Source organism: Leucoraja erinacea, chromosome 7 (genome assembly GCF_028641065.1).
Source record: "Leucoraja erinacea ecotype New England chromosome 7, Leri_hhj_1, whole genome shotgun sequence".
In the NCBI taxonomy this organism is placed as follows: Eukaryota; Metazoa; Chordata; class Chondrichthyes; order Rajiformes; family Rajidae; genus Leucoraja; species Leucoraja erinaceus.
This window is the reverse complement of record NC_073383.1, coordinates 45,232,433-45,256,081: the sequence shown is the minus strand read 5'-3', so window position 1 is coordinate 45,256,081 and position 23,649 is coordinate 45,232,433. Positions and strand designations below refer to the sequence as shown.

General features: G+C 42.4%; 2 protein-coding genes across 2 annotated transcripts in view; one reads left to right on the top strand and one right to left on the bottom strand.

Annotated features, from left to right (window-relative positions):
* Nucleotides 1-772: 772 nt before the first annotated feature.
* Nucleotides 773-23,649, top strand: LOC129698946 (carboxypeptidase O-like). Its single transcript, XM_055638435.1, has 11 exons — nucleotides 773-1,012; nucleotides 3,785-3,860; nucleotides 5,568-5,692; nucleotides 6,654-6,765; nucleotides 6,855-6,956; nucleotides 10,734-10,838; nucleotides 14,518-14,628; nucleotides 14,802-14,892; nucleotides 17,398-17,600; nucleotides 19,876-19,960; nucleotides 22,127-23,649. Exons 1-11 carry the CDS (start codon nucleotides 918-920, stop codon nucleotides 22,393-22,395), a joined length of 1,374 nt encoding a protein of 457 aa, XP_055494410.1. The 5' UTR covers nucleotides 773-917; the 3' UTR covers nucleotides 22,396-23,649.
* fastkd2 (FAST kinase domains 2) overlaps nucleotides 22,722-23,649 on the bottom strand; it is a 62,045-nt gene continuing 61,117 nt past the window's right edge. The window contains exon 13 of the mRNA XM_055638434.1: nucleotides 22,722-22,845. The gene's annotated coding sequence lies outside the window, so the exon portion shown is untranslated. The remainder of the gene's footprint in view (nucleotides 22,846-23,649) is intronic.

Here is a 23,649-nt window from a genome sequence, read left to right as displayed (position 1 = left end):
GTTAGAGAAGTCAATGTTCATACCACTGGGGTGTAAACTACCCAAACGAAATATGAGGTGCTGTTCCTCCAATTTGCGCTGAGCCTCACTGACAATGGAGGAGGCCCAGGACAGAAAGGTCAGATTGGGAATGGGAGGGGGAGTTGAAGTGCTGAGCCACCGGGAGATCAGGTAGGTTAAGATGGACTGAGTGGAGGTGTTCAGCGAAACGATCGCCGAGCCTGCGCTCGGTCTCACCGATGTAGAGAAGTTGACACCTGGAACAGCAGATACAGTGAATATTGATTTCTCTAACTTCAAGTAACCCCTGCATTCCCTCTCTCTCTATCCCTCCCCCACCCTAGTTCTCTGACTGGTTTCACGGTCCTCCTGATTAAATTTTACTGATTGTATAACTTGTTGTCACCTTCCCCTCAGCTAACAACAAACCATTATAAATTTTCCTTGATCAGCATCCCCTTTGATCTGTTTTCACACCTTGCCCATCTATATCTCTATGTCGCCCTCTCCCATGACTCTCAGTCTGAAGAAGAAGGGTCTCGACCCAAATTTTTCACCCAGAGATGTTGCCTGTCCCTTTAAGTTACTCCAGCATTTTGTGTCTGTCTTCGGTGTAAACTAGCATCTGCAGTTCCTCCCTACACATCTGATCAAGTGAAGCAGTTTCTCCAATATACTCATCAAATATTTTCACAAGCTGAATTAAACTCTGGTCCACCCTGAAGAGAGAATGAGAGATTCTTCTCAATTCTCTCCATTCAGACAAAACATATTGTAGCCTATCATTATCTTTATTTACAGTGTGATCTGAAGAACAGTAATGTGGGCGTGCAAAAAAAAGTTTTATCTGCACATGCTCCGATGAGCTCACAGTTCCCAATTATTTTTGTGGCTGTTTGACAAAACGCCAGTGAAATATGTTCACTGAAGTCATGAGGTGGTGGCTGAGATGTGTCTCAATCTTAGGGATATTTCCCTTGATTACAAACTGTTTCCAGACTCAGTACAATGGGTAAGTAAATATAATGTTCTTATCATGTGAGCAATTAAGATATTTATTAATAATTGCCAAATGTAAAGGGTGAAAACAACTAGTAGAAATCTGTATCTTTTTACGATGGCTAGTGTTTGCAACTATCATTAAACCAAGTGCGATAGCTTGTGTCCAGCTGGAACTCTGCACTGAGATTTTAACCAGAGTTAATTCACATTATTCACATTCAGATGTAGTGGGATTCGCTAACCGAGGGTGTTACTTATTTATTTTTTTCGCCAATGGAGGGATTTTTCAACAAACACCATTAACTGAAGAGGACAGATCAGATATTTGGTGGATCAGTGACAGAGGCAACGATTTTTTTATTTCCAAAATTAATCTTTATTCAGAATTTAAAAATATGTACAAAGCAAAAACTTTTCCGACATTCTCAGAGTCTATATATTAATTGGCGTCATACTCAGTAATGTTTGCAACTATCATTAAACCAAGTGCCCTTGCGACTCTTGTGTCCTGCTGGGGTGATTTCCCTTGCCGTGTTTGGGGAGTGTCCCTCAGGACTATACCGTTCTATGTCCAGCAGTGGATGGACGTTAGACTGTGGACCCTGCACCTTTCCCTTCCACTGCCTTGTTGTTAGCTGCACCAAGCTTCAGCGAGTCCTTCAGCACAAACTCCTGCAGTCTGGAATGGGCCAGTCAGCAACATTCCCTGACAGGCATCTCACTCTGCTGGCAGGCCAACAAGGCATGTCAAAGAGTGTCTTTCACTATATAGATGATCTTCCAGAAGCACTCGATGTCTGTCTCCGAATGTGTCACTGGGAATAGCCTGTAAATTAGAGAGTCTGCTGTTACGGAGATGTTTGGGATGAATCGTGACAAGGACACTTGCATCATTCTACAGACCACTTTCGAAAATTCACACTCTGCATGGGAAGAGGTGGGCAACCATCTCCTCTCCACGCCAGCCAAACAAGGTCAGAACTTGATGGTGTGTTCTGGTGGTGAGGCGTTTCACCAGACAAGTTGGGCAGTCTGCTTGCGCTGAGAGGTTGTTGGATATGCTGCTAAAGTTCTGTCTTCTCTGTAAATTATTCATGTGTAAGAAGGAACTGTAGATGCTGGTTTTGTACCAAAAATAAACACTAAATGCTGGATTAACTAAGCGGGTCAGGCAGCATCTCTGGAGAAAAGGAAAAGGTAATGTTTCAGGTGGAGACCCTTCATCTGAAGGAAATCCTTTTCTACAGAGAAATTCGCTGAGTTACTCCAGCATTTTGTGTCTATCTTCGGATTATCAATATAACAGCGACATCAACATGGGTGCTCATAAGATGCCCTGATAATGCTAATTTTACTTGTTTTGTATGTGCACTGTAGACAGGTGATTCAGCAGATAAAGAAGGTGCAGATAATTGTTTAGCAATCCGCTAACAAACACAATCCAATTAAAGGTGTCAGGGCTATTCGACAGTGCTCTTTCCTAGGGGTCATGACTCTGTGAGCAGTGGGATTTAATCAACTACCTCTGTGGTGGAACACATGGTGCTGTCACAGATTAAATCCCACTGCTCACAGCTAAAATGGTTCAATCTTCAGCAATCAGCAACCGATCAAATGGCTCTGTCAATTTGGGGAGACATGGTGGAGAAGTAAAAGACATTTCAAAGGGGAGAGCGTTGAACTATGAGGGGCATTCCTACTTAGCTACCATCAAACGCCTCCATGGATAGACACAAAATACTGGAGTAACTCAGCAGGACAGTCAGCATCTTTGGAGAGATGTTTTTCCCGCAGAGTTACTCCAGCATTTTGCGTCTATCTTCGGTGTAAACCAGCGTCTACAGTTCCTTCCTACACATCAAACATCTCAAGTTGGCTGGGTCAAAAAAGGAGTCTGAAGCACCTACTTTAGTTTAGTTTTGTTTAGAGATACAGTCCACCGAGTCCACACTGCCCAGTGATCCCCAGACATTAACACAAGCCTACACACACGAGGGATAATTTACACTTATCCCAAGTAAACAAACCCAAGCCAATTAACCTACGTCTTTGGAGTGCACTCTCAACATGATCTAGCAAAGGAAGGAAGAGACTACAGGGAAACACACACGGGACAGATCTGTGGCTAAATAATGGATGAGAAATATAAATAATTGAATTCTCCCATTTTTCCCATTTATAAATGTGAAAACCCAATGTTCGCCTGCTGGCATCCTTGAACTAAGTCCCATCAGAATTGTGTTTGCTAACTCCCGATCCCCGATTTCCTATCTTTCTTAATACCAGGAGATATGTTACTATCTTTTACTATATTTTACTATCTTTAAAGATTGTATATGAATGTATAGGCAATATAGGAACGTAAATGCTGGAAACCTGAAATGACAAATAAATACAAACAGGAAAGAGAATACTTAGCAAGTCTGGCAACTTGTTCAGTGAGAAACAGGTTAACATTTACATTAGTGACCTTTCATCAGATTGTAATCGTGGACCTGAAAACTAAAGTGTGAAATTCCAGTTACAATTAACGTGGAATAAGTTGGAGCCTAAGATATTCCTCAACAAAAGTTATTTGGTGTCAATGTGAATTCTGATAAATACTTAATCAAAAACATTTTTAAGATTGATGAAAAGTTATCACCCGGCAATGTCAACTCAGTTTTTTTCTTTCTGATTCTTTGGGTATTTCTAGTGTTTTTGATATATTTTTACAAATTATTAATAATGCAATAGGATGCAAGGAGAAATTAAAATTCTGAAAACAAACCTCTCATTTCAGGGATCAGATTCTCCAGCTCATCCCTGTGGATTCCAACCATGTGGAGTTCCTGAAACAACTAGCGGAGGAAGGGCAGGTCAGTTCTGAAATGACCCAGGCTCCAGATCAACAGCAATCACATGAAACTGGCAGGATGACAAGGGCTACATTTTTGCTACAAAACGGACTTGCTGCCCACTCACAGAACACTTGGTTTAGAAACTAGTGATTTGTAGTTGTTTGATGCAATTTATCCATTATCATTGTCAGTCAGATCAAAATTACTTTCAAACCTTTGTGCTCTGGTGCAATGCCTTTTGACTGCTTGTGATTTAGATTAATTTAGATTAATTTACTACTGTCTAGCCTTCACCAATGGAGGGATAAGCATTGCTCAGGATACTGGGGAGACCACACCTGTGCACCATCAAGCACTGCCGCTGGTTCTTTGGTATTGGTATTTGTTTATTATTGTCACATGTACCAAGAACGTTTTGCTTTGCTTTCTATCCTGGTACACAGATAACAGATAACATAAAAAGGGAAATTGTTACAGCTACAAAGAAAGTGCAGATAAAAAAGTGCAAGGGCCAACAATGAGGTAGATTGGAAGATTGGGAGTAAATCCTTAGCATATGAGAGTTCTGGTCAATAGTCAGACAACAGCAGGGAAGAAGTTTTTCTTGAATCTGGTGGCACATGCTTTCAAACTTTTATACCTTCTTCCCAATGGGGAGGGGAGGAGAAGGAATGATAGAAGTGTAAGTTGTTTTTGAATATGTTGGCTGCTTTCCCATGGCAGAATGACATTTAGATAGTCCAGAGCTGGCGGAGGTGGGAGGAGGGGGGGGGGGGGGGGGGGGGGGGGGGGGGGGGGGGGGAGGAAGGGCTGGTATGTGTGATGGACAGGGCTGCATCCACAACTCTCCTCAATTTCTTGTGATCTTGGGCTAAGCATTTGTGAAGCAATAGCATGGTGCACCCCAATAGGGATTGTTTCTGTGTTGGAGGGCCAACACAGTCAGCTTTAACTTCTCATGCAAGAGATGCAACCTGTGAGAGTGCGGTGATCTCTCTGTACTGCACTGAAGTCTGCGTTTGATGTTCAAGTCACTGCTCAGCACTGTACAAAGCTGAGCCTTCAATAGTTAAGTGCGTAGGGGTCGAACGGCAGATGCTGGTTTAAACCGAAGATAGACACAAAAAGCTGGAGTAACTCAGCGGGTCAGATAGCATCTCTGGAGAAAAGGAATAGGCGACGTTTCGAAGTCTGAAGAAGGGTCTCGATCTGATTCCTTTTCTCCAGAGATGCTATCTGACCCCCTGATTTACTCCAGCTTTTTTGTGTCTACCTTCAATGGTTAACCTTGAGTGATAGCAATAAGGCACACATGCCAAATGGAATTGAATCAGTAATTTTGAGTGAAGGATTGAAACAATGAAAAGTAAATAAAATTAAAGAAAGGAGAAGGCTGTTAAAAGTAAAGTTAAATTGACAAGTAAAGGACAAGTAGAGCCGTGTCACCCCAATGTAGTTATGCGGGCTCTTTGAAGGAGCTCCAATCCTCCCCAACAGCCATGAAAAAGGGGAAAGAGATTACTGTTAGATTTTTTGTTTATGTTTGTGGCACTTTCTTGAACTTTGAAAAGTGTCTTAATTACTCAATGTTCCTGGAAAGTATTTGCAATAACTTCAAGATGTTTATCGTTGGGATTAAAAAGTTAATACTTTATGATTAAGTGCAATCAGGAGAGTTTGATTGCCTCTGTTATCGAGTGTCCCATGTTCTGTTGCTTTGTTCAGGTTGATTTATGGAGGCCTCAATCACCAGACGGAATTTATCCTGGGGTTGAAGTTGATGTTCGGATCCCAGCATCAGCAGTTGGTGAAGTTCGAAGTGAACTGAAGAAAAGGGCCCTTCAACACAAGTAGGTGCAAGTGATGAATTGTTGGTCAGATGTTGACCCTGTGGCACTGTGCCTGGGCAGTTATGCCCCTGTCCCACTTAGGAAACCTGAACGGAAACCTCTGGAGACCTTGCGCCCCACCCAAGGTTTCCGTGCGGTTCCCGGAGGTTGCAGGCGTTTGCTGGAGGTTGCAGGTAGTGTAAGCAGACTGACAAAAACCTCCAGGAACCTCCTGGAACCACACGGAAACCTTGGGTGGGGCGCAAAGTCTCCAGAGGTTTCCGTTCAGGTTTCCTAAGTGGGACAGGGGCATTACTTACCCTTCTGCAATCTGGGCAAGTTGTCACTGCAACTTCCCACTCAACACCATCTAATGCCCTGCACTTAGTGCCCATTTCTCAAGAGCATCTTGGAGGCTCTCTAATGTATGATCTCATTTTCTGGAGGAATTGAGGAGGACGTTCTTTAGTCAGAGAGTGGTGAGTCTCTGGAATTCATTGCCACAGAAGTATGTGGAGGCCAAGTCAATGGATATTTTTAAGGTGGAGATTGACAGATTCTTGATTAGTTTGGGTGTAAGGGGTTATGAGAAGAAGGCAAGAGAATGGGGTTAAGAGGGAAAAATAGATCAGGCATGGTTGCATGACTTAGACGATGGGCCGAATAACTTAATTCTACACCTACAACTTATAAACTTATGAACATTATGCTGGGCATAACGTACCCTGCAGGGCAGGAGACAGAAGGTGTTCACCTCTCTTCACTGTCTCATGAATCAGGTTCCAGAGATGGAGAGTCAACTTCATGGATGCCACAGGACATTCCAACGGGATGGATGTCCACTCGCTTCACCTCAGTATCCACTGTCAGCTCTGTTCCATGCAAACTGATCTGACCTCGCTCTCTTCACTCCTGCACCTAGTAAGTTATAGAGTCTTTCCTGTTTCACAGTGTACCAATATGTCCTCCTCTGGGTCAACAGGGTTTTAGCAGAAAATATTCAAGACCTTCTGGATGGTCAGTTTCGGAGTAACAACAAGCTACCGCGCAGCATCAGAGGACACAGTTACACCAAGTATCATCCAATGGCAGAGGTGAGACTCGGACAAGGAACAGAAAGAACTAGGTCTCTTCATATTTTGTTTTTAAACCACGTTTTACATCTGTTTTCTCAAACTTCCAGATTTATTCCTGGATGGAGCAAATAAAGGAAAAGTACAAGCACTTGGTATCAAAGCACCTGCTGGGTTCCACTTACCAGAACCGGCCCATGTATTACCTGAAGGTACCTTCACACACTCTCTTCCTCTCTCTTTGACCCCATGTGTTATGTGCTTCATCTCTTTGATCTTACCTGCAAAGTACCTCTTTGCAGAGCTGTCTTGCTAAAATTCATTTTATGTTTAGAAACATAGAAATATATAAAATAGGTGCAGGAGGAGGCCATTTGGCCCTTCGAGCCAGCACCGCCATTCATTGTGATCATGGCTGATCGTCCCCAATCAATAACCCGTGCCTGACCTCCCCATATCCCTTCATTCCACTAGCCCCTAGAGCTCTATCTAAAGGGCCTGTCCCACTTGCATGTGATTGCGTGCGTTTGGCACGACCAAATGGAAGCGGAGTTCACGCGGAGTTCGTGCTAAGTACGCGCTAAATTTGCGCGTAACGTCATTTGTGTCATGCTTACCAATCAGCTGGGCAAGAGGCGGGCCGACTGAATTTGGGCGTCGCATGGCGTCGGGCTGTGATGTCATCACGCAACCCCATGCCGGGTGGTGACGTCATCGCGCAACGCCACGCGCTAGGCATACGCCGTCAAGATGCTGCGTACGCCGTCAAGACGCTGCGTACGCCATCAAGACGTTGCATACGACCGCAATGCGCCTGCGTGCCGACAGGCAGTTGGCGCGCAAATATTTCGGACACTGTCAGATTTTCGGAGCCCTGCGCGATGTCGGGACCAGCCCCGCACAATTCTGCACTTCTAAGTGGGACCGGCCCCGCACGGCCACATGGCGCCTCTATGCCTCAAGCGACCATGAGGTTGCGCAATTTGCGAGCCAATGTCGCGTAAGTGGGACAGGCCCTTAACTCTCTCTTAAATCCATCCAGTGATTTGGCCTCCACTGCCCTCTGTGGCAGGGAATTCCACAAATTCACAACTCTCTGGGTGAAAACGTTTTTTCTCCCCTTTATTCTAAGACTGTGGCCCCTGGTTCTGGACTCGCCCAACATTGGGAACATTTTTCCTGCATCTAGCTTGTCCAGTCCTTTTATAATTTTATATGGTTCTTTAAGATCCCCCCTCATCCTACTAAACTCCAGTGAATACAAGCCTAATCTTTTCAATCTTTCCTCATATGACAGTCCCGCCCATCCTAGGGATCAATCTCGTGAACCTACACTGCACTGCCTCAATCACAAGGATGTCCTCCCTCAAATTAGGAAACCAAAACTGTACACAATACTCCAGATGTAGTCTTACCAGAGCCCTATACAACTGCAGAAGAACCTCTTTACTCCTATACTGAAATCCTCTTGCGATGAAGGCTAACATTCCACTAGCTTTCTTCACTGCCTGCTGTACCTGCATCATTTATTACTTTGCTCAAATCTTTTGCTGATTCCTTATCATCCTTGGTCACTCCCTGCAGACTGAGCTGCTTCTTAAATGGAACCCTCCTACGAATGCTCTAGAAGTTTGTCACAAACGTTGCTTGCTTCAGTGAGGTGGCCCTTTGGATATTTTAGCCCCTCTTGTATTTTCTTAATCTCTCAATGCATGTTTTCCCTAATTGTTCCTGGTAGAGGTAATGTCCTTGTTCTTTGCTACACGATCTATCTTCTATCAATACCATAGTCTAATTTACTGCCCTGAGGTTTCCACTCTCCACGTTGAAACGTAATCCTATTTCAGCACATTCTTTCTAGTCAACATTATTTTTGTCCTAACTGACCACCAGTCTTTGGTTCTCAACCTTGCGCAGAATTATATTTACTTTACAACCTTTATCTTAATGTTAACAATCTTTACGACACAGCTCCATTGCAGGAATGATAATAAAACATATCAGGAATAGATGTTTACATTTTAAAGCTTTTTACAATTCATTTATGCAATCTTTTGCACTATAATAAATACCTGTACTCCTGATCGAAGATCTGAAAGATTTAAAAATAATCAGTTCTAAAAGTCACAGATTCCCCACCTTTGCACCAATAAGAAAACAAAAATGTTTGTGTATATATTGGCATATGGTATATGACCTACCTTCATCGGTCAGGTCATTGAGTGTAAGAGTCAGTCAGCCATGTTGCAGCTTTATAGGACTTTGGTTGGGTTGTTTTTGGAGTTTGCATACAGTTCTGGGCCCACATTACAGGAAGGATGCAGGGGCTTTGGAGAAGGTGCAGAAGAGGATCACCAGAATGCTGCTGGTTTAGAAAGTATTAGCTATAGAGAGAGGCACAAAAAGTTGAAGTAAAGGGCCTGTCCCACGGTCGTCCTTTGTTTGTAGGGTGAAAATAAGAAGCTAGTGTGACTTGGGTGGGAGAGAGATAGAGAGAGATGGAATGCCCGGGCTATCTGAAGTGAAATAATAATAATAATAATAATCATCATTTTATTTATAGAGCACTTTAAAAACAAACATAGCTGCAACAAAGTGCTGTACATCACTAATCATTGACAAAAAAGTTAATACACACCAAAAATAACAATCAAAAGAAATAGTAGGAAAAGACATGTAAAATAAAGAAACATCAAAAACACCACAAACAGAAACAAAGCCTCAGGCATGGTCAAAAGCCAGGGAGTACAAATGTGTTTTAACACTGGATTTGAAGATGGACAGTGAGGGGGCCTGTCTGATGTGCAACGGCAGGGTGTTCCAGAGTGCCGGAGCAGCTACAGAGAAGGCTCTATCCCCTCTGAGCCTCCGACTAGACCTCGGTACCTCCAGGAGCAGCTGACCAGTTGACCTGAGGGACCGGGCAGGAGCGTATGGGTGGAGCAGCTCAGAGAGGTAAGGCGGGGTGAGCCCATTCAGAGATTTAAAAACAAATAACAGTATCTTAAAATGAACTCGAAAGTGCACCAGGAGCCAATGTAGGGAGGCCAGAATTGGCGATATGTGCTCCCTCTTTCGAGTCCCTGTAAAAAGGCGAGCAGCAGCATTCTGAACCAAGTGGAGACGAGCCAGTGAAGAACGAGCAACACCAAAATAGAGCGCGTTACAGTAATCCAGCCTAGATGTAATAAAGGCATGGATTACTGTCTCAAAATGCTGCCGCTCGAGAATGGGCTTCACCTTCGCCAGCTTCCTTAGGTGAAAGAAGCTGGACTTAACCACCGCGCATATTTGGCGATCTAATTCAAAGTCACTGTCCACCCTAAAACCCAGGTAAATCAAATCAATATTCATACCACTGGGTGTAAGCTGCCCAAGCGAAATATGAGATGCAGTTCCTCCAATTTGCGTTTAGCCTCACTCTGACAATGGAGGATACCTAGGACAGAAAGGTCTGTTTAGGAATGGGAAGGAGAATTAAAGTGTCCAGAATCCGGGAGATCAGGTAGGTTCAGGCGGGCTGAGCGAAGGTGTTTCACAAAACGATCGCCAAGTCTACGTTTGGTCTCGCCGATGTATAAGAGTCTGCATCTTGAACAACGGATACAGTAGATGAGGTTGGAGGAGGTGCAACTGAACCTCTCTCTGCCTGACCTGAAAGGACTGCCGGGGTCCCTGAACAGAGTTGAGGGAGGAGGTATAGGGACAGGTGTTGCATCTTCTGCTGTTGCAGGGGAAGGTACCTGGGGATGGGGTGGTTTGGGTGGGAAGGAATGAGTTAACCAGGGAGTTGCGGAGGGTTCAAGATGAGGACTCATACATCGGCATAACTTGCACCTCCTCCAACATTCAGTTCTTAAAGCTGCCCCAGGCCACACACACAATCTTGATGTTTTCCAAATTGTAAGGAATGTACACACAAATAGATACACACACTTCTTTCTCCCCTTAGCGGCCTCCTCTATATTTCCATTTTATATCTTTTCTAGATCAGTCGCCAATCCGGCAAGCCGAAAAAGATAATCTGGATGGATTGTGGTATTCATGCAAGGGAATGGATTGCTCCTGCTTTCTGCCAGTGGTTTGTGAAGGAGGTAAATATGTTTTCTTCAAGTCATTTTAGTCAGAATCTTCAGTTTAGTTTAGCTTAGAGAAACTGCATGGAAACAGGTCCTTCAGCCCACCGCGTCAGTGATCTCCATACACTAACACTGTCCTACGCATTAGGGACAACTTATAATTTTACCAAAGACTATTAATTCACAAACCCCAAAGTCTTTGGAATGTGTGAGGAAACTAGAGTACCCGGAGAAAACCGCTGCTCCATTGTGCCACCCTAAATCTCCTCAAAAGATTTCAATATTTAAGTGCCCGAATCTCTGAGGTCAGTGGAGATGCAACTGCCCAGTGAAAAATTAATGATGAATTTAGGGGCATCTAATTGGGTCAGATCTTTATGGGGTGGTTGGAAACTTGATGAGGAATTGGATAGGGTTCAATCTAGGCCAAACTTTGTCGGGTAATCAGGATGCTCCATTGTTCAGAGATCGAGAAATAATTAGTGCACTAGATTCACCTGAGAAATAGAAGATCATTATTTCTTGACAAGACCAGCAAAATGTATGCACAATATGTGATTTGCTGCTAATTATGAGGAAACCCTGTACAAATGTGAATGGTAGATATTCTAAAAACCTAGAACTAAGTGGGACACCAGGAATTGATTCCACACCCTTGTAGATCAATATCCAATAACTGAAAAAGAATAGGACTGATAGATTAAACATAGAAACATAGCAATTAGGTGCAGGAGTAGGCCATTTGGCCCTTCGAGCCTGCACCGCCATTCAATATGATCATGGCTGATCATCCAACTCAGTATCCCGTACCTGCCTTCTCTCCATACCCTCTGATCTCCTTAGCCACAAGGGCCACATCTAACTCCCTCTTAAATATAGCCAATGAACTGGCCTCGACTACCCTCTGTGGCAGAGAGTTCCAGAGATTCACCACTCTCTGTGTGAAAAAAGTTATTCTCATCTCGGTTTTAAAGGATTTTCCCCTTATCCTTAAGCTGTGACCCCTTGTCCTGGACTTCCCTAACATCGGGAACAATCTTCCTGCATCTAGCCTGTCCAACCCCTTAAGAATTTTGTAAGTTTCTATAAGATCCCCTCTCAATCTCCTAAATTTTAGAGAGTATAAACCAAGTCTATCCAGTCTTTCTTCATAACAGTCCTGACATCCCAGGAATCAGTCTGGTGAACCTTCTCTGCACTCCCTCTATGGCAATAATGTCCTTCCTCAGATTAGGAGACCAAAACTGTACGCAATACTCCAGGTGTGGTCTCACCAACACCCTGTACAACTGCAGTAGAACCTCCCTGCTCCTATACTCAAATCCTTTTGCTATGAATGCTAACATACCATTCGCTTTCTTCACTGCCTGCTGCACCTGCATGCCTACTTTCAATGACTGGTGTACCATGACACCCAGGTCTCGCTGCATCTCCCCTTTCCCTAGTCGGCCACCGATTAACAAGACTTGACCAGTCATCTATCCTTGAGTGAATAAAATAATAAAAGAAAAGGGTTGATGGGGAACTCAGTGGGCCAAGCAGCATTTGAGGAGGGAAATGAATGGTGGACATTTCAGGTCAGACCCAGTCCATTCCCCTCCACGGAAGCTGCCTGACTAGCAAATGTTACCCCAGCAGTGTTTTTTTTTGCTCCAGCATCTGCAGTATCTTAAGTGAAAAGTTTGTTTATCATGGTTAATCCAAAGGGTTTCTACAGCTATATTAATAGCAAAAGGATAACGAGGGATAAAATTGGTCCATTGGAGAGACAGAGTGGACAGTTATCTGCAGAGCCAAAAGAGATGGGGGAGATATTGAACAATTTTTTTTCATCGGTATTCACCAAGGAGAAGGATATTGAATTATGTGAGGTAAGGGAAACTAGTAGAGTAGCTATGGATACTATGAGGTTCAAAGTAAAAGAAGTACTGACACTTATGAAAAATATAAAAGTGGATAAGTCTCCAGGTCCTGACAGGATATTCCCTAGGACATTGAGGGAAGTTAGTGTAGAAATAGCCGGGGCTATGACAGAAATATTTCAAATGTCATTAGAAACGGGAATAGTCCCCGAGGATTGGCGTACTGCGCATGTTGTTCCATTGTTTAAAAAGGGTTCTAAGAGTAAACCTAGCAATTATAGACCTGTTAGTTTGACTTCAGTGGGGGACAAATTAATGGAAAAGATACTTAGAGATAATATATATAAGCATCTAGATAAACAGGGTCTGATTAGGAACAGTCAACATGGATTTGTGCCTGGAAGGTCATGTTTGACTAATCTTCTTGAATTTTTTGAAGAGGTTACTAGGGAAATTGACGAGGGTAAGGCAGTGGATGTTGTCTATATGGATTTAGTAAGGCCTTTGACAAGGTTCCTCATGGAAGGTTGGTTAAGAAGGTTCAACTGTTGGGTATAAATGCAGGAATAGCAAGATGGATTCAACTGTGGCTGAATGGGAGAAGCCAGAGGGTAATGGTGGATGGCTGTTTATCGGGTTGGAGGCAGGTGACTAGTGGGGTGCCTCAGGGATCTGTGTTGGGTCCTTTGTTGTTTGTCATGTACATCAATGATCTGGATGAAGGTGTGGTAAATTGGATTAGTAAGTATGCAGATGATACCAAGATAGGGGGTGTTGTGGATAATGAAGAGGATTTCCAAAGTCTACAGAGTGATTTAGGCCATTTGGAAAAATGGGCTGAAAGATGGCAGATGGAGTTTAATGCTGATAAATGTGAGGTGCTACACCTTGGCAGGACAAATCAAAATAGGATGTACATGGTAAATGGTAGGGAATTGAAGAATACTGTTGAACAGAGGGATCTCGGTATAACCGTGCATAGTTCCTTGAAGGTGGAATCTCATATAGATAGGGTGGTAAAGAAAGCTTTTGGTATGCTAGCCTTTATAAATCAGAGCATTGAATATAGAAGCTGGGATGTAATGTTAAAATTGTACAAGGCATTGGTGAGACCAAATCTGGAGTATGGTGTACAATTTTGGTCGCCCAATTATAGGAAGGATGTCAACAAAATAGAGGGACTACAGAGGAGATTTACTAGAATGTTGCCAGGGTTTCAACAACTAAGTTACAGAGGTAGGTTGAATAAGTTAGGTCTTTATTCTCTGGAGCGCAGAAGGTTAAGGGGGGACTTGATAGAGATCTTTAAAATGATGAGAGGTATAGACAGAGTTGATGTGGACAAGCTTTTCCCTTTGAGAATAGGGAAGATTCAAACAAGAGGACATGACTTCAGAATTAAGGGACAGAAGTTTAGGGGTAATATGAGGTGAACTTCTTTACTCAGAGAGTGGTAGCGGTGTGGAATGAGCTTCCAGTGGAAGTGGTGGAGGCAGGTTCATTGGTATCATTTAAAAATAAATTGGATAGGCATATGGATGAGAAGGGAATGGAGGGTTATGGTATGAGTGCAGGCAGGTGGGACTAAGGGGAACAAAAAAAATTTGTTCGGCACGGACTTGTAGGGCCGAGATGGCCTGTTTCCGTGCTGTAATTGTTATATGGTTATATGGTGTCAGTATTGAGCAATGTGTTTTGAAACTCAGTGTTAGGGTTAGGTATTTACAAAATAAGTCCAATGTTGGTTATACCTCCCTAAATAAACTGGCAATCAAATATTCCCGATCCCCCTCTCTAATCCCTATTTGTGTTTATGTGTGTACGTGTGTCAGGTATTAGAAACCTACACTGCAGACCCGAAGACAGATCGCTTCTTCGAGAACATTGACTTCTACGTCCTGCCAGTTCTGAACATTGATGGCTACATTTACTCCTGGACCAAGGTAAGCACCATCCTACAGAGTGCGTTACGCAGCTTTGATATAAAGGAACTCCATGGTCGATTCCTGCACGCATTTCTAACACCACTGAACAAAACATCTCAGCTGCCAAATTGCAGGTGTAAGTCGCCATTTCTGTGTGTGTAGTTCAGTTAAACATCCTTTTCCATCTCCAGGAGCGCCTGTGGAGAAAATCGATGTCTCCGTGCTTCAACACCACCTGTTTTGGAACTGATCTCAACAGGAACTTTGATGCACAATGGTGCAGTAAGTGGAAATCTACTTACCTTTCCCCATATCTTCCAATGTACAACATTATATTTATGAGATTTTATATGATTTTTTTTCTATCCGTGATACATACCAAAGATTCCTAAACTGATTGGACATGTTATCTCTTGTACACCCATCACAGCTGTCTGCATCCAAGGCTCTGCCAGTGTAGGCAAGGTGTTACCCAGAGCTGTTTTCCTGTTGTGATGTTCGCTCTACATTCTAATTTGTCTGTTCATCCAATTGTGCAAAGTCTGAATGTGCCAGTGCAAATGCAGGGCCCAGTATGAGCAAAGCAGTAGGCTTGGGATGAGTTGGGGCAGAAATGTACCCCTGCACTGCCATTCACCGTTCACTGTGGGGAATTGGTTTTGTTGTCTCTCAATCATTCACTCAACAGCAAGCTTGCTTTATAAATAATGGGCTGGAAAGGTTTGGTCGATACTGTGGCTTTAAATTGAATGTGACAACACTTCAAGGCTGGTCGGCTGAATCAATAGATTTCCTTCTCTCCAGAGATGCTGCCAGTCCGGCTGAGTTACTCCAGCATTTTGTGTCTATCAACAGATTTCAAATGACAGATTACAAAATGTACTTGGTATGAGCCTAGTTAGTCACTTACATGCATGTAGTGAGTCAACCTCATCTCAATTGGAAATATACTTATTTTCATTGCTAAGTCCTAAATCAAAGATGTGAGCACTTAAAGTTAGCCTGATCTCTAGATCAACTTTCCAGTATAGCACCGAGGGAATGCTATAGGGTAGGGAGTATCAACATTGGTTGGGCTGCCAGGACAAGGATGATTTTTAAATGGATGTAAAAGCTCCTACTATATTATTCTAAAGAGAATCTGAGTGGTTTAGTTTAGTGTAGAAAACCTGAGCACCCGGAGGAAGCCCCAGCAGTCAGAGGGAGAATGTGCAAACTCCACACAGACAGCACCTGATGTCAGGATCGAAACTGGGAGTCTGGCACTGCGAGGCAGCAGCTCTACCAGCTGCGCCACAGTTCTTCCAAAAGTTTTGACCAATATATTTCCATCACTCTTTATCACAAAAGGTGAAAAATTAAAGTAGTTGCCATAATTATGTACATGGTTGCTGTGTTTCCTGACCATCTCCTTGACTGTATCTTGTGATTGTTAAAAACCTTACAGAAATACTCTTTTCCTGATTTTATTTAAAATGTGTTGCAATATAGAACATTCACTCCATTTCATGGCCTTGGTATTTGAGTGGGTTGGTGGGTGTTAAATATACATCTACGGGTTCACAAGGGTGTCATGTCATAATTGGTAATTGACATACAAGTTTGTAAGTTAATTGGCTTGGTATAAGTGTAAATTGTCCCTAGTGTGTGTAGGATAGTGTTAATGTGTGGGGATCGCTAGTTGGTGTGGACTCGGTGGCCCTATGGGCCTGTTTCTGTGCTGTATTTCTAAACTAAACTAAACAAAACTAAATTCAAAAAGACTTCAATTGGACATAAACTGTGTCTGAAGATGACAGAAGAGGGAAGAGTTCACAGTAGTCCAGTTCTCAAACGGGGAATGGTGCCACCTTATTCCAGTTTTACTAACAGTGGATTTGGTGAAATGAACTCTGAATATGATAAAGCTGTGTTTATGTGGATCTAGCCAGCAGAGTAGCAAAGTGGTAAAGGTGTTCAAATACCATTCCATTTTCATACCTCAACTTCGTTGAGGCGATTCAACAAACTTAGACCATGCAGCATTGGTGTAGATTCTGGATCAATTCACGGCAGAAAACAGAAAGGAGTTATGGGTTGAATGGCTGTGACTGGTGGACTGCTACATGGATTGGTGCTGGGGACCCAACTGGTCACAATGTACAATGGGATCTTGTGTAACATATGTTTTACACCCACCAACTCACCTAAACACCAGTGCCATAGATGGAGTGAATGGTCTATATCCCAACACATATGCCAGTTAGCTGGGGTTAAAAAACAGGTTGGCAGAGTGGGTAGTAGGGAAGGTGAAGACGGGGTTCAAGACAGATTAGGAGAATGGGTGTGGAAGATGGTAACGTGTAGAAAATGGCAAGGGGCCCAGCAATTACTGAATCTTTAGAACTGTCTACATACTGTAAGAGGGCTGTGGAAGTTCAGTCACTGAATGTATTCGGGAAAGAGACTGATACATTTTCAATAATAGGAATTCAATATTAAATCAAGGGACCTGGAGTACGTGCAGTAAAGTAGGACTGATGTAAAAGGTGGGCTGTGATCTTGCTCTGTGGCCTACTACTGCTTCAATCTTCTTATAGTTTCTGCTTCTCACTTTGCCTGGGAGTGCTGACAGGGGCTGAAAGACAAATGTAGTCCACGTTTTCACCGGCTGCCCCAGCTGTGTACATACCACGGCAAGACCCACTGCACTGGCAGTGATTTGGTGCACAGATGTGAGAATGGTGTTCTGCACATCTCCGTACCATCACCTTCCTTTAATACTGCATTCTTTTACTTTCACTACAGGCATCGGGGCTTCAAGAAACTGCTGTTCAAACGTCTATTGTGGTTCGGCCCCCGAGTCGGAACCTGAGACTCGTGCAGTTGCTGATTTTCTCCGTCACCACAGGTCTGACATCCTGTGCTTTCTGACCATTCATTCCTACAGTCAGCTGATCCTGACCCCGTACGGATACACAAACTCAACAGTCAACAACCACAAGGAAATGGTGAGACAACGTTACCTGGGGTGAGATCCAGAGCAATGATGAGGTCTGGGATTGGCTGTAACAAGGAGCCCTCCAGGAACAGAGAGTGTAATTAGACACTACACCAAGTTTCCTTCAACTAGTCTCCAGGACTAGCAGTCAGTAACCCAGTAGTATAAGAAATTGGGAGAAGGGTGTTGGGAGAAGGGTGTGGGAGAAGGGTGTTGGAAGAAGAAGGGTGTTGTCTGCACTGCAGATTGCAATCAAGGAAGAGAGACCTCCATTTAAGGAAAACAGGGCAAGTCTCTCATGCTCAGAATGACAGTAAAAGGATGAAATGTATTACATAATTAAAGGTAGCTCGCATGCTTAAGACAATAAAATGACCTGCACTGAGTAGCGATGTTACAAAACCTACTTTCAGCGGCGCTGCAGTTCTGCCACTGGCCGTGTGCGCGACTTTGGCGCCTTTGAGGTGGTGGGATTAAAATGCAGATTTGTATTGCTTGTCGGAGAGGAATTTCCTCGGGCTGCTAGTCGATGAAGAAAAAACGATCGGACTTCTGTTCCCGTTTTTTTAAATTAAAACATCGCTGGACAATTTAATAGTTGGATTAAAGTAAAATGCGACTTCGAACGCCCTCAACGTCTACAACGTGATGGATCATAATGTCAGGACAAAACAAAAGGTAAGTCGTGTATTTCACATATAATCTTGCTTCTTGGGGTGGATTTAATGTTATTTGGGCCCCATACGAACCAGCCAAGTCTTTCCTGCCGATATGGGATTAAAATTTATGGCAACGGCAACGTTCCAATCGATCGTATTCCACAAACACCCACTCGCAAGATGATTTAACCCCCCATTTTTTTTGGACAATCATGTCATAAGAGGATCTAAATCGTCTATATTTTGTGTAATTGTCTATCCATAGGCAATATTTGTATACTAAATATCCACAACAGTTTTAGCCACATGTATTGTGCAAAAAATAATAATTTTGATTATATTGAGAGTGGGTTTCTAGATTAATTTATGGGAATTAAACACTAAATTCCTTCCATCTGGCATATGTTCATGACAGTGAGATTAAAAAATCATGTTATATTGTGAATTCTTGTGTGAATGGGATTAATTTGTTATCTGGACACTATTAAAAAATGTATCCTTTTCTTAAGAAATGGATAGATGTTTAGAACTAGTAATTGAATTTAGATGAATTTAATTGATTTGATGAAACTGATGAATATGATTTTTTTGTTGGGTATTTACTATTTGTTTTAGCATTTAACTTTATCATTTCTACCTTTTTTCTAAAACTGCAAATAATAACGTGTTTCTGTTAATTCTGTTCAGTGTTTTTTTTTCCTTTACATTTTAAACAGATGTCTCCGAAGAAGAAATGCAAAATTGTCAATCCAAATGCCCAGCAAAAGAGTGATTTAGACAGCGTTCGCAGAGATAATTCGAATTTGGACTACTCCAAATTTGATGATCTACAGGACATTTTTAGTGGGAAAGTAGTGGGCAGAAAGGCATGTCTTGCGTGGTTTGAAAAGTAAAAACTAGTAGTTTACAATGCCAAAATTGAAAAGTTGAGGAAAAACAAGGTGTACAGAGTTGGTTACAATCTGAGGAGTATGATGATGCTACTGATTATGATATGCCAATGTACCAGGTAGCAACTGATCTTCTCCATAAAGACTTGGTCTATTGCTAGAAATTGTAATTTATTTACCTATCTGTTACGGACTTACAGCATATAATACAATAATATTAAAGTTCTGATCTTGAGAATATCACGTTTTTGAATTTTCAAGGCAGTCTGGGTGTTTATTACTATTTCCGTCACAACGGTCAATTTTGTAATTAGCTACAATTAGGTAACTAACTAATTATATGCTTTAATTTCAGGTCATCCAAGTAAGACGTTTTATATTTGTTTCCGAATGCTTCGATCTATAATAACTGAAAATTTCATTCAGTTCTCTCAATTTTTAAGAAAGTTTTGGGCTTTTGACTGTCCTCGATCACAGCTTTTGTGTTAAGTCAATGAAAAAGCAATAGGGAACAAGATGCTAATTTCTGAGTATGAAAATGGCCATAACGTTTTTAATACTGAAGATATGAAAGTGAATTAGGTGTAAAATTAAACTTATTTTTATGCTTTATCTGATGGAATAAATTGCAGACTTGATTTTTTAAATCTCAAAATTTTGTAACATTGTTACACTGAGAGTTTTGATGTCTGAATTTTTTCTTGTTATTGAAAATCGGTGCTTTGTTATATTTCAGATGCGAGTTGGACAAAAGGCAGCCACTGCTTTGATGCAGGTGCATGGGACCAAGTTCGAAGTGGGACCTTCCTCATGGATTCTCTGTAGGTTGCATCCCATGTTTATCCCAAGGGCTCCTTTGTAGTCTCACCTTGATGTGCTCATACACTCCTAAAGTAAACTCAATGCACATGCTGGAAATTTGATATAAAAACAGAAAATGCTAGAAACATTCAGCAAACCTTGAGTGAGAACTGAGTTAATGTTTCAGGTTTATGACATGCCATTAGGTTTGGGGATTGGATAACCACAATAGACTGGCATTATTTTCATTTGTGAATGTTTTCCAACAAAATGCCTACTCAATTAAGAGTGGTTTGAAGAAACTTCAGATTGAAGTGATTATTGATCACCCATTGCCATAATGGAAACTCTTGTAGAAAGTGGATATTATTGCGTAGAATATTTTATCAATTGGTAGGTTGTGTTGGGTAGTTAATTGACCATTATAGATGATGGTATAATCTGGGGAAAGTTGATTCGTATGTGGGAAGAGTAAAATGGGATGAATGTAGGATCAGTGTAGATGAGAGCTTGATGTTTGGTGTGGCCTTGGTGGGCTGAAGGGCCTGTTTCTGTGTTGTCAGACTCTCTGACTGTATATGCATTACAATAAATATCTATAAAGTATTAGGTGTTGTAACTCCAACAATATGGTATGGTGCAACCAAAGCATGGTAAGATATAGTTTAACGTCATGTTCACCCCACAATGTTAATCCTGACCAGGTCTGGGAAAAATTAACAGTGATAGCAAAGAACAAAACAATGGAGGCAAATATGCTGATATTAACCCTGCATGACATTATTTTGATCAGAACAGCTAAATGTCCATTATCTCTTAGCCAGAGAAAATGAAAGAAGAATAAATAGAGCACTCATGAGAGAATGAGATGCTTGAATTGCATAGCAGTGGAGGACATGTTGCTGAAATTGACCGGCCAAAGAGAAATGTGTAAGGTTATTTGACCTCACAGGGAGCTTTCAATTGCTTGCAGGTCAGTCAACATCCACAGATGAATAACCTTCTATAGAATGGAATTGATCTGCTAGGGTATCCTCATGCCCCAAAAAAGGGAAGATAGAGAGAAGCTTCGAGCTCAGATACAGTAACGCTTTCACAATGGAAAGGGAAATTGAGTTAATGGGCCTAAATCAGCTGAAGGATCTTCAGCCTGAAACATTGATTCTGTTTCTCTCTCCACAGACCCTGCTGGTCTGCTGAAAGCTTCTCAAAATTTCTGTTTTTTGTTTCGGGAAAGCAAAGGTAATGTTTGAAGTGCAGCATTAGTGGTCAGGTCAGGAGGAGTTCCCCTTGCCATGGATACCACGTAATCCCGTGCTACCTGCTACTTGGTCGGATAGTCTCACCCACCTGGTTTGCCAAATGAGGGGGCTGTGGACTCCCAGCAGGACCAAAAACAAGACCTGTCAAAGGGCCGGTGAGCTTCTAGCGAGCCAACGGCCATCCACACTTCAGTAGAAGTTGTGATCACTGTTGGACATAGTATTGTAAGGAATGATGATAAAGCACACACCAAAATCCGATACTTCCAGTGGCAGAAGTCCACGGGAACGGGAGGACAGAGATGTGTGGTGCGTCTGTCACCATTCCCGTCGTAAACCAACACCACAGCGTCGCTAATGTTTTCAACGATGATGAATGAATAAGGCGGTTTCATTTGTCACACGTCTTTTATCATCCAGGCATGTGTAGATTTCTCCATCATGCTCATGACTTGTGCCCTGTAAATGATGGAAGGACCTTTGGGTGTCAGGATGTGAATGACTCCCAGGCTCTAATCTGCTCTTGTGACCATGGTATTTTGTGGCTGGTCCAAATACATTTCTTGGCAGGTTCTTGATGGGATAAACTCGGTGATGGTAATGACAGGGTAGGTGGTTAGACTCTCAGTTGCTTGAGATGCTTTTCCAATCTTTAACATTCAGGCCACAAATCAGTCCATGCTTGTAAGTTGCCTCCACCTTGCTGGAATGAGCAAGCATGAAGAGATGCAATGGAATCGAAACTTGCACAAACATCCCCATGTGACCTTAGTTGGAAAGAGGGTTAATGATAAAGCATCTGAAGATGTTTGGGAATAGGAGACATCACTGCAGGAATCTTCTGCAGTGATGTCCTGAGGCTGGGAATGGAGGAAGTGCCTTAGTATGGGAGCTAAAACAATACCTAAACATTCCCTCCTTTAGATTACTCATCCGGTTCCTCACGAGACTGGGCAGCCGATCTTGGACTCAATTTTTCCTACACGTTTGAGCTCAGAGACAATGGAACGTATAAATTCCTACTCCCAGAGGATCAGATCCAGCCCTGCTGTGAGGAAACAATGGCAGCGGTGACAACCATCATTGAGCACACCCATGAGAAACATTTCCAGAACTCCACTCCAGGCATTGTAGCCCTGTGGTTGTATGTGTTGGCTTCTTGTTTATTAAATGTGTATTTTATTAATTCATAACAGGAAAATGAGAGATAACTGCCAGATTTGACGTAGAATTGTAGAATCATTCATTCACATGCTGAATCATCATTAATTTGCAAGTCCTTAATAGCCCATGAGAAGGTAGTTGTGAGCTGGTTTCTTTATCCATTGCAGTCCTTGAGGAGTGGCAAACCCACAATATTGTAAGGGAGTTCCAAGATTATGACCAGGTGACAGAAATATAAAGTCTGGGTGCAGTGTAACTTGGAGGGCAACTTCCAGCTGGTGGTATTTCCATGCGTTTGTTGTACTTGTTCTTCTGCTGGTGGGCACTGAAGGTGCTGTCTCAGCTGTCCATTTGCAACAAGTGCCAATTAGTCTACTGGGTTTGTGCTAGATGAAAGAGTGCTATCTTTCTCAATCCCACCATCCAGCACAATGTTGATGGCCCTGCAGACCATAGCTCTTCAAGCACATGTCCAAGTACTGTTTAATGGGATGGGATAAAAGAAGCCAATGATTAATATTAATATAATATCAAGGGGGGTGGTTAGTGTGTGTGTGCCTCCGCAGGTGCCCCTCCCACACACAACCGCACGTTGAGGGGATGGAACCCAACGGGTCCCACTTGTTCTAGTTATCTTTAAATTCGCATCTTCTAGTTTTTGATCCTTCTAATAGGTTGTTCCCATTTAATTTGTAACATAATTTTACACACTTCAATTAATGGCCTTCACCTCCTGTTACAAAGAAGTAACCTTGGCTCTTCCAACCTTTCCCTTAGCCTTGTTTCCATTCCTGGTAACATCCTCAAGAATAGCTGCACCCCATACAGAGCATTGCACCTTTTCTGTGTAATCAAAGTGTCGCCACTCTTGGGGAGCATCAAAAAGTAAAAGTGGGCCACATAAATCCTATAAAGCGTTCAGGAGAATCACACCCACACAGAATTGAGGTGGAATTTGCTTCCATATCCTGCTGATGAGAGGAATGAGAGATGCAACTGAGGGAGAATGAAATATTACCATAAGTGGAAGAAATTTTATCACGAGAGGAGAGAAAGGATTAGGTGGTAAACAAATTTGGCCTAAAGCAGTTAGAATATTAGGCCTGTTGCAAATTTGTATGTTTATTATTAAAGAACTCATAAGTTCATTGAAACAACACAATTCTGATGAATTCCTGACCGTTGAATCCACCTCTTCATGGCCCCTTGCAGTGTATGCTTATCTGCATTTTCTCTGAAGCTGTAGCACAATATTTTGCAGTCGCTTTCCTTCCTCAGTTGCG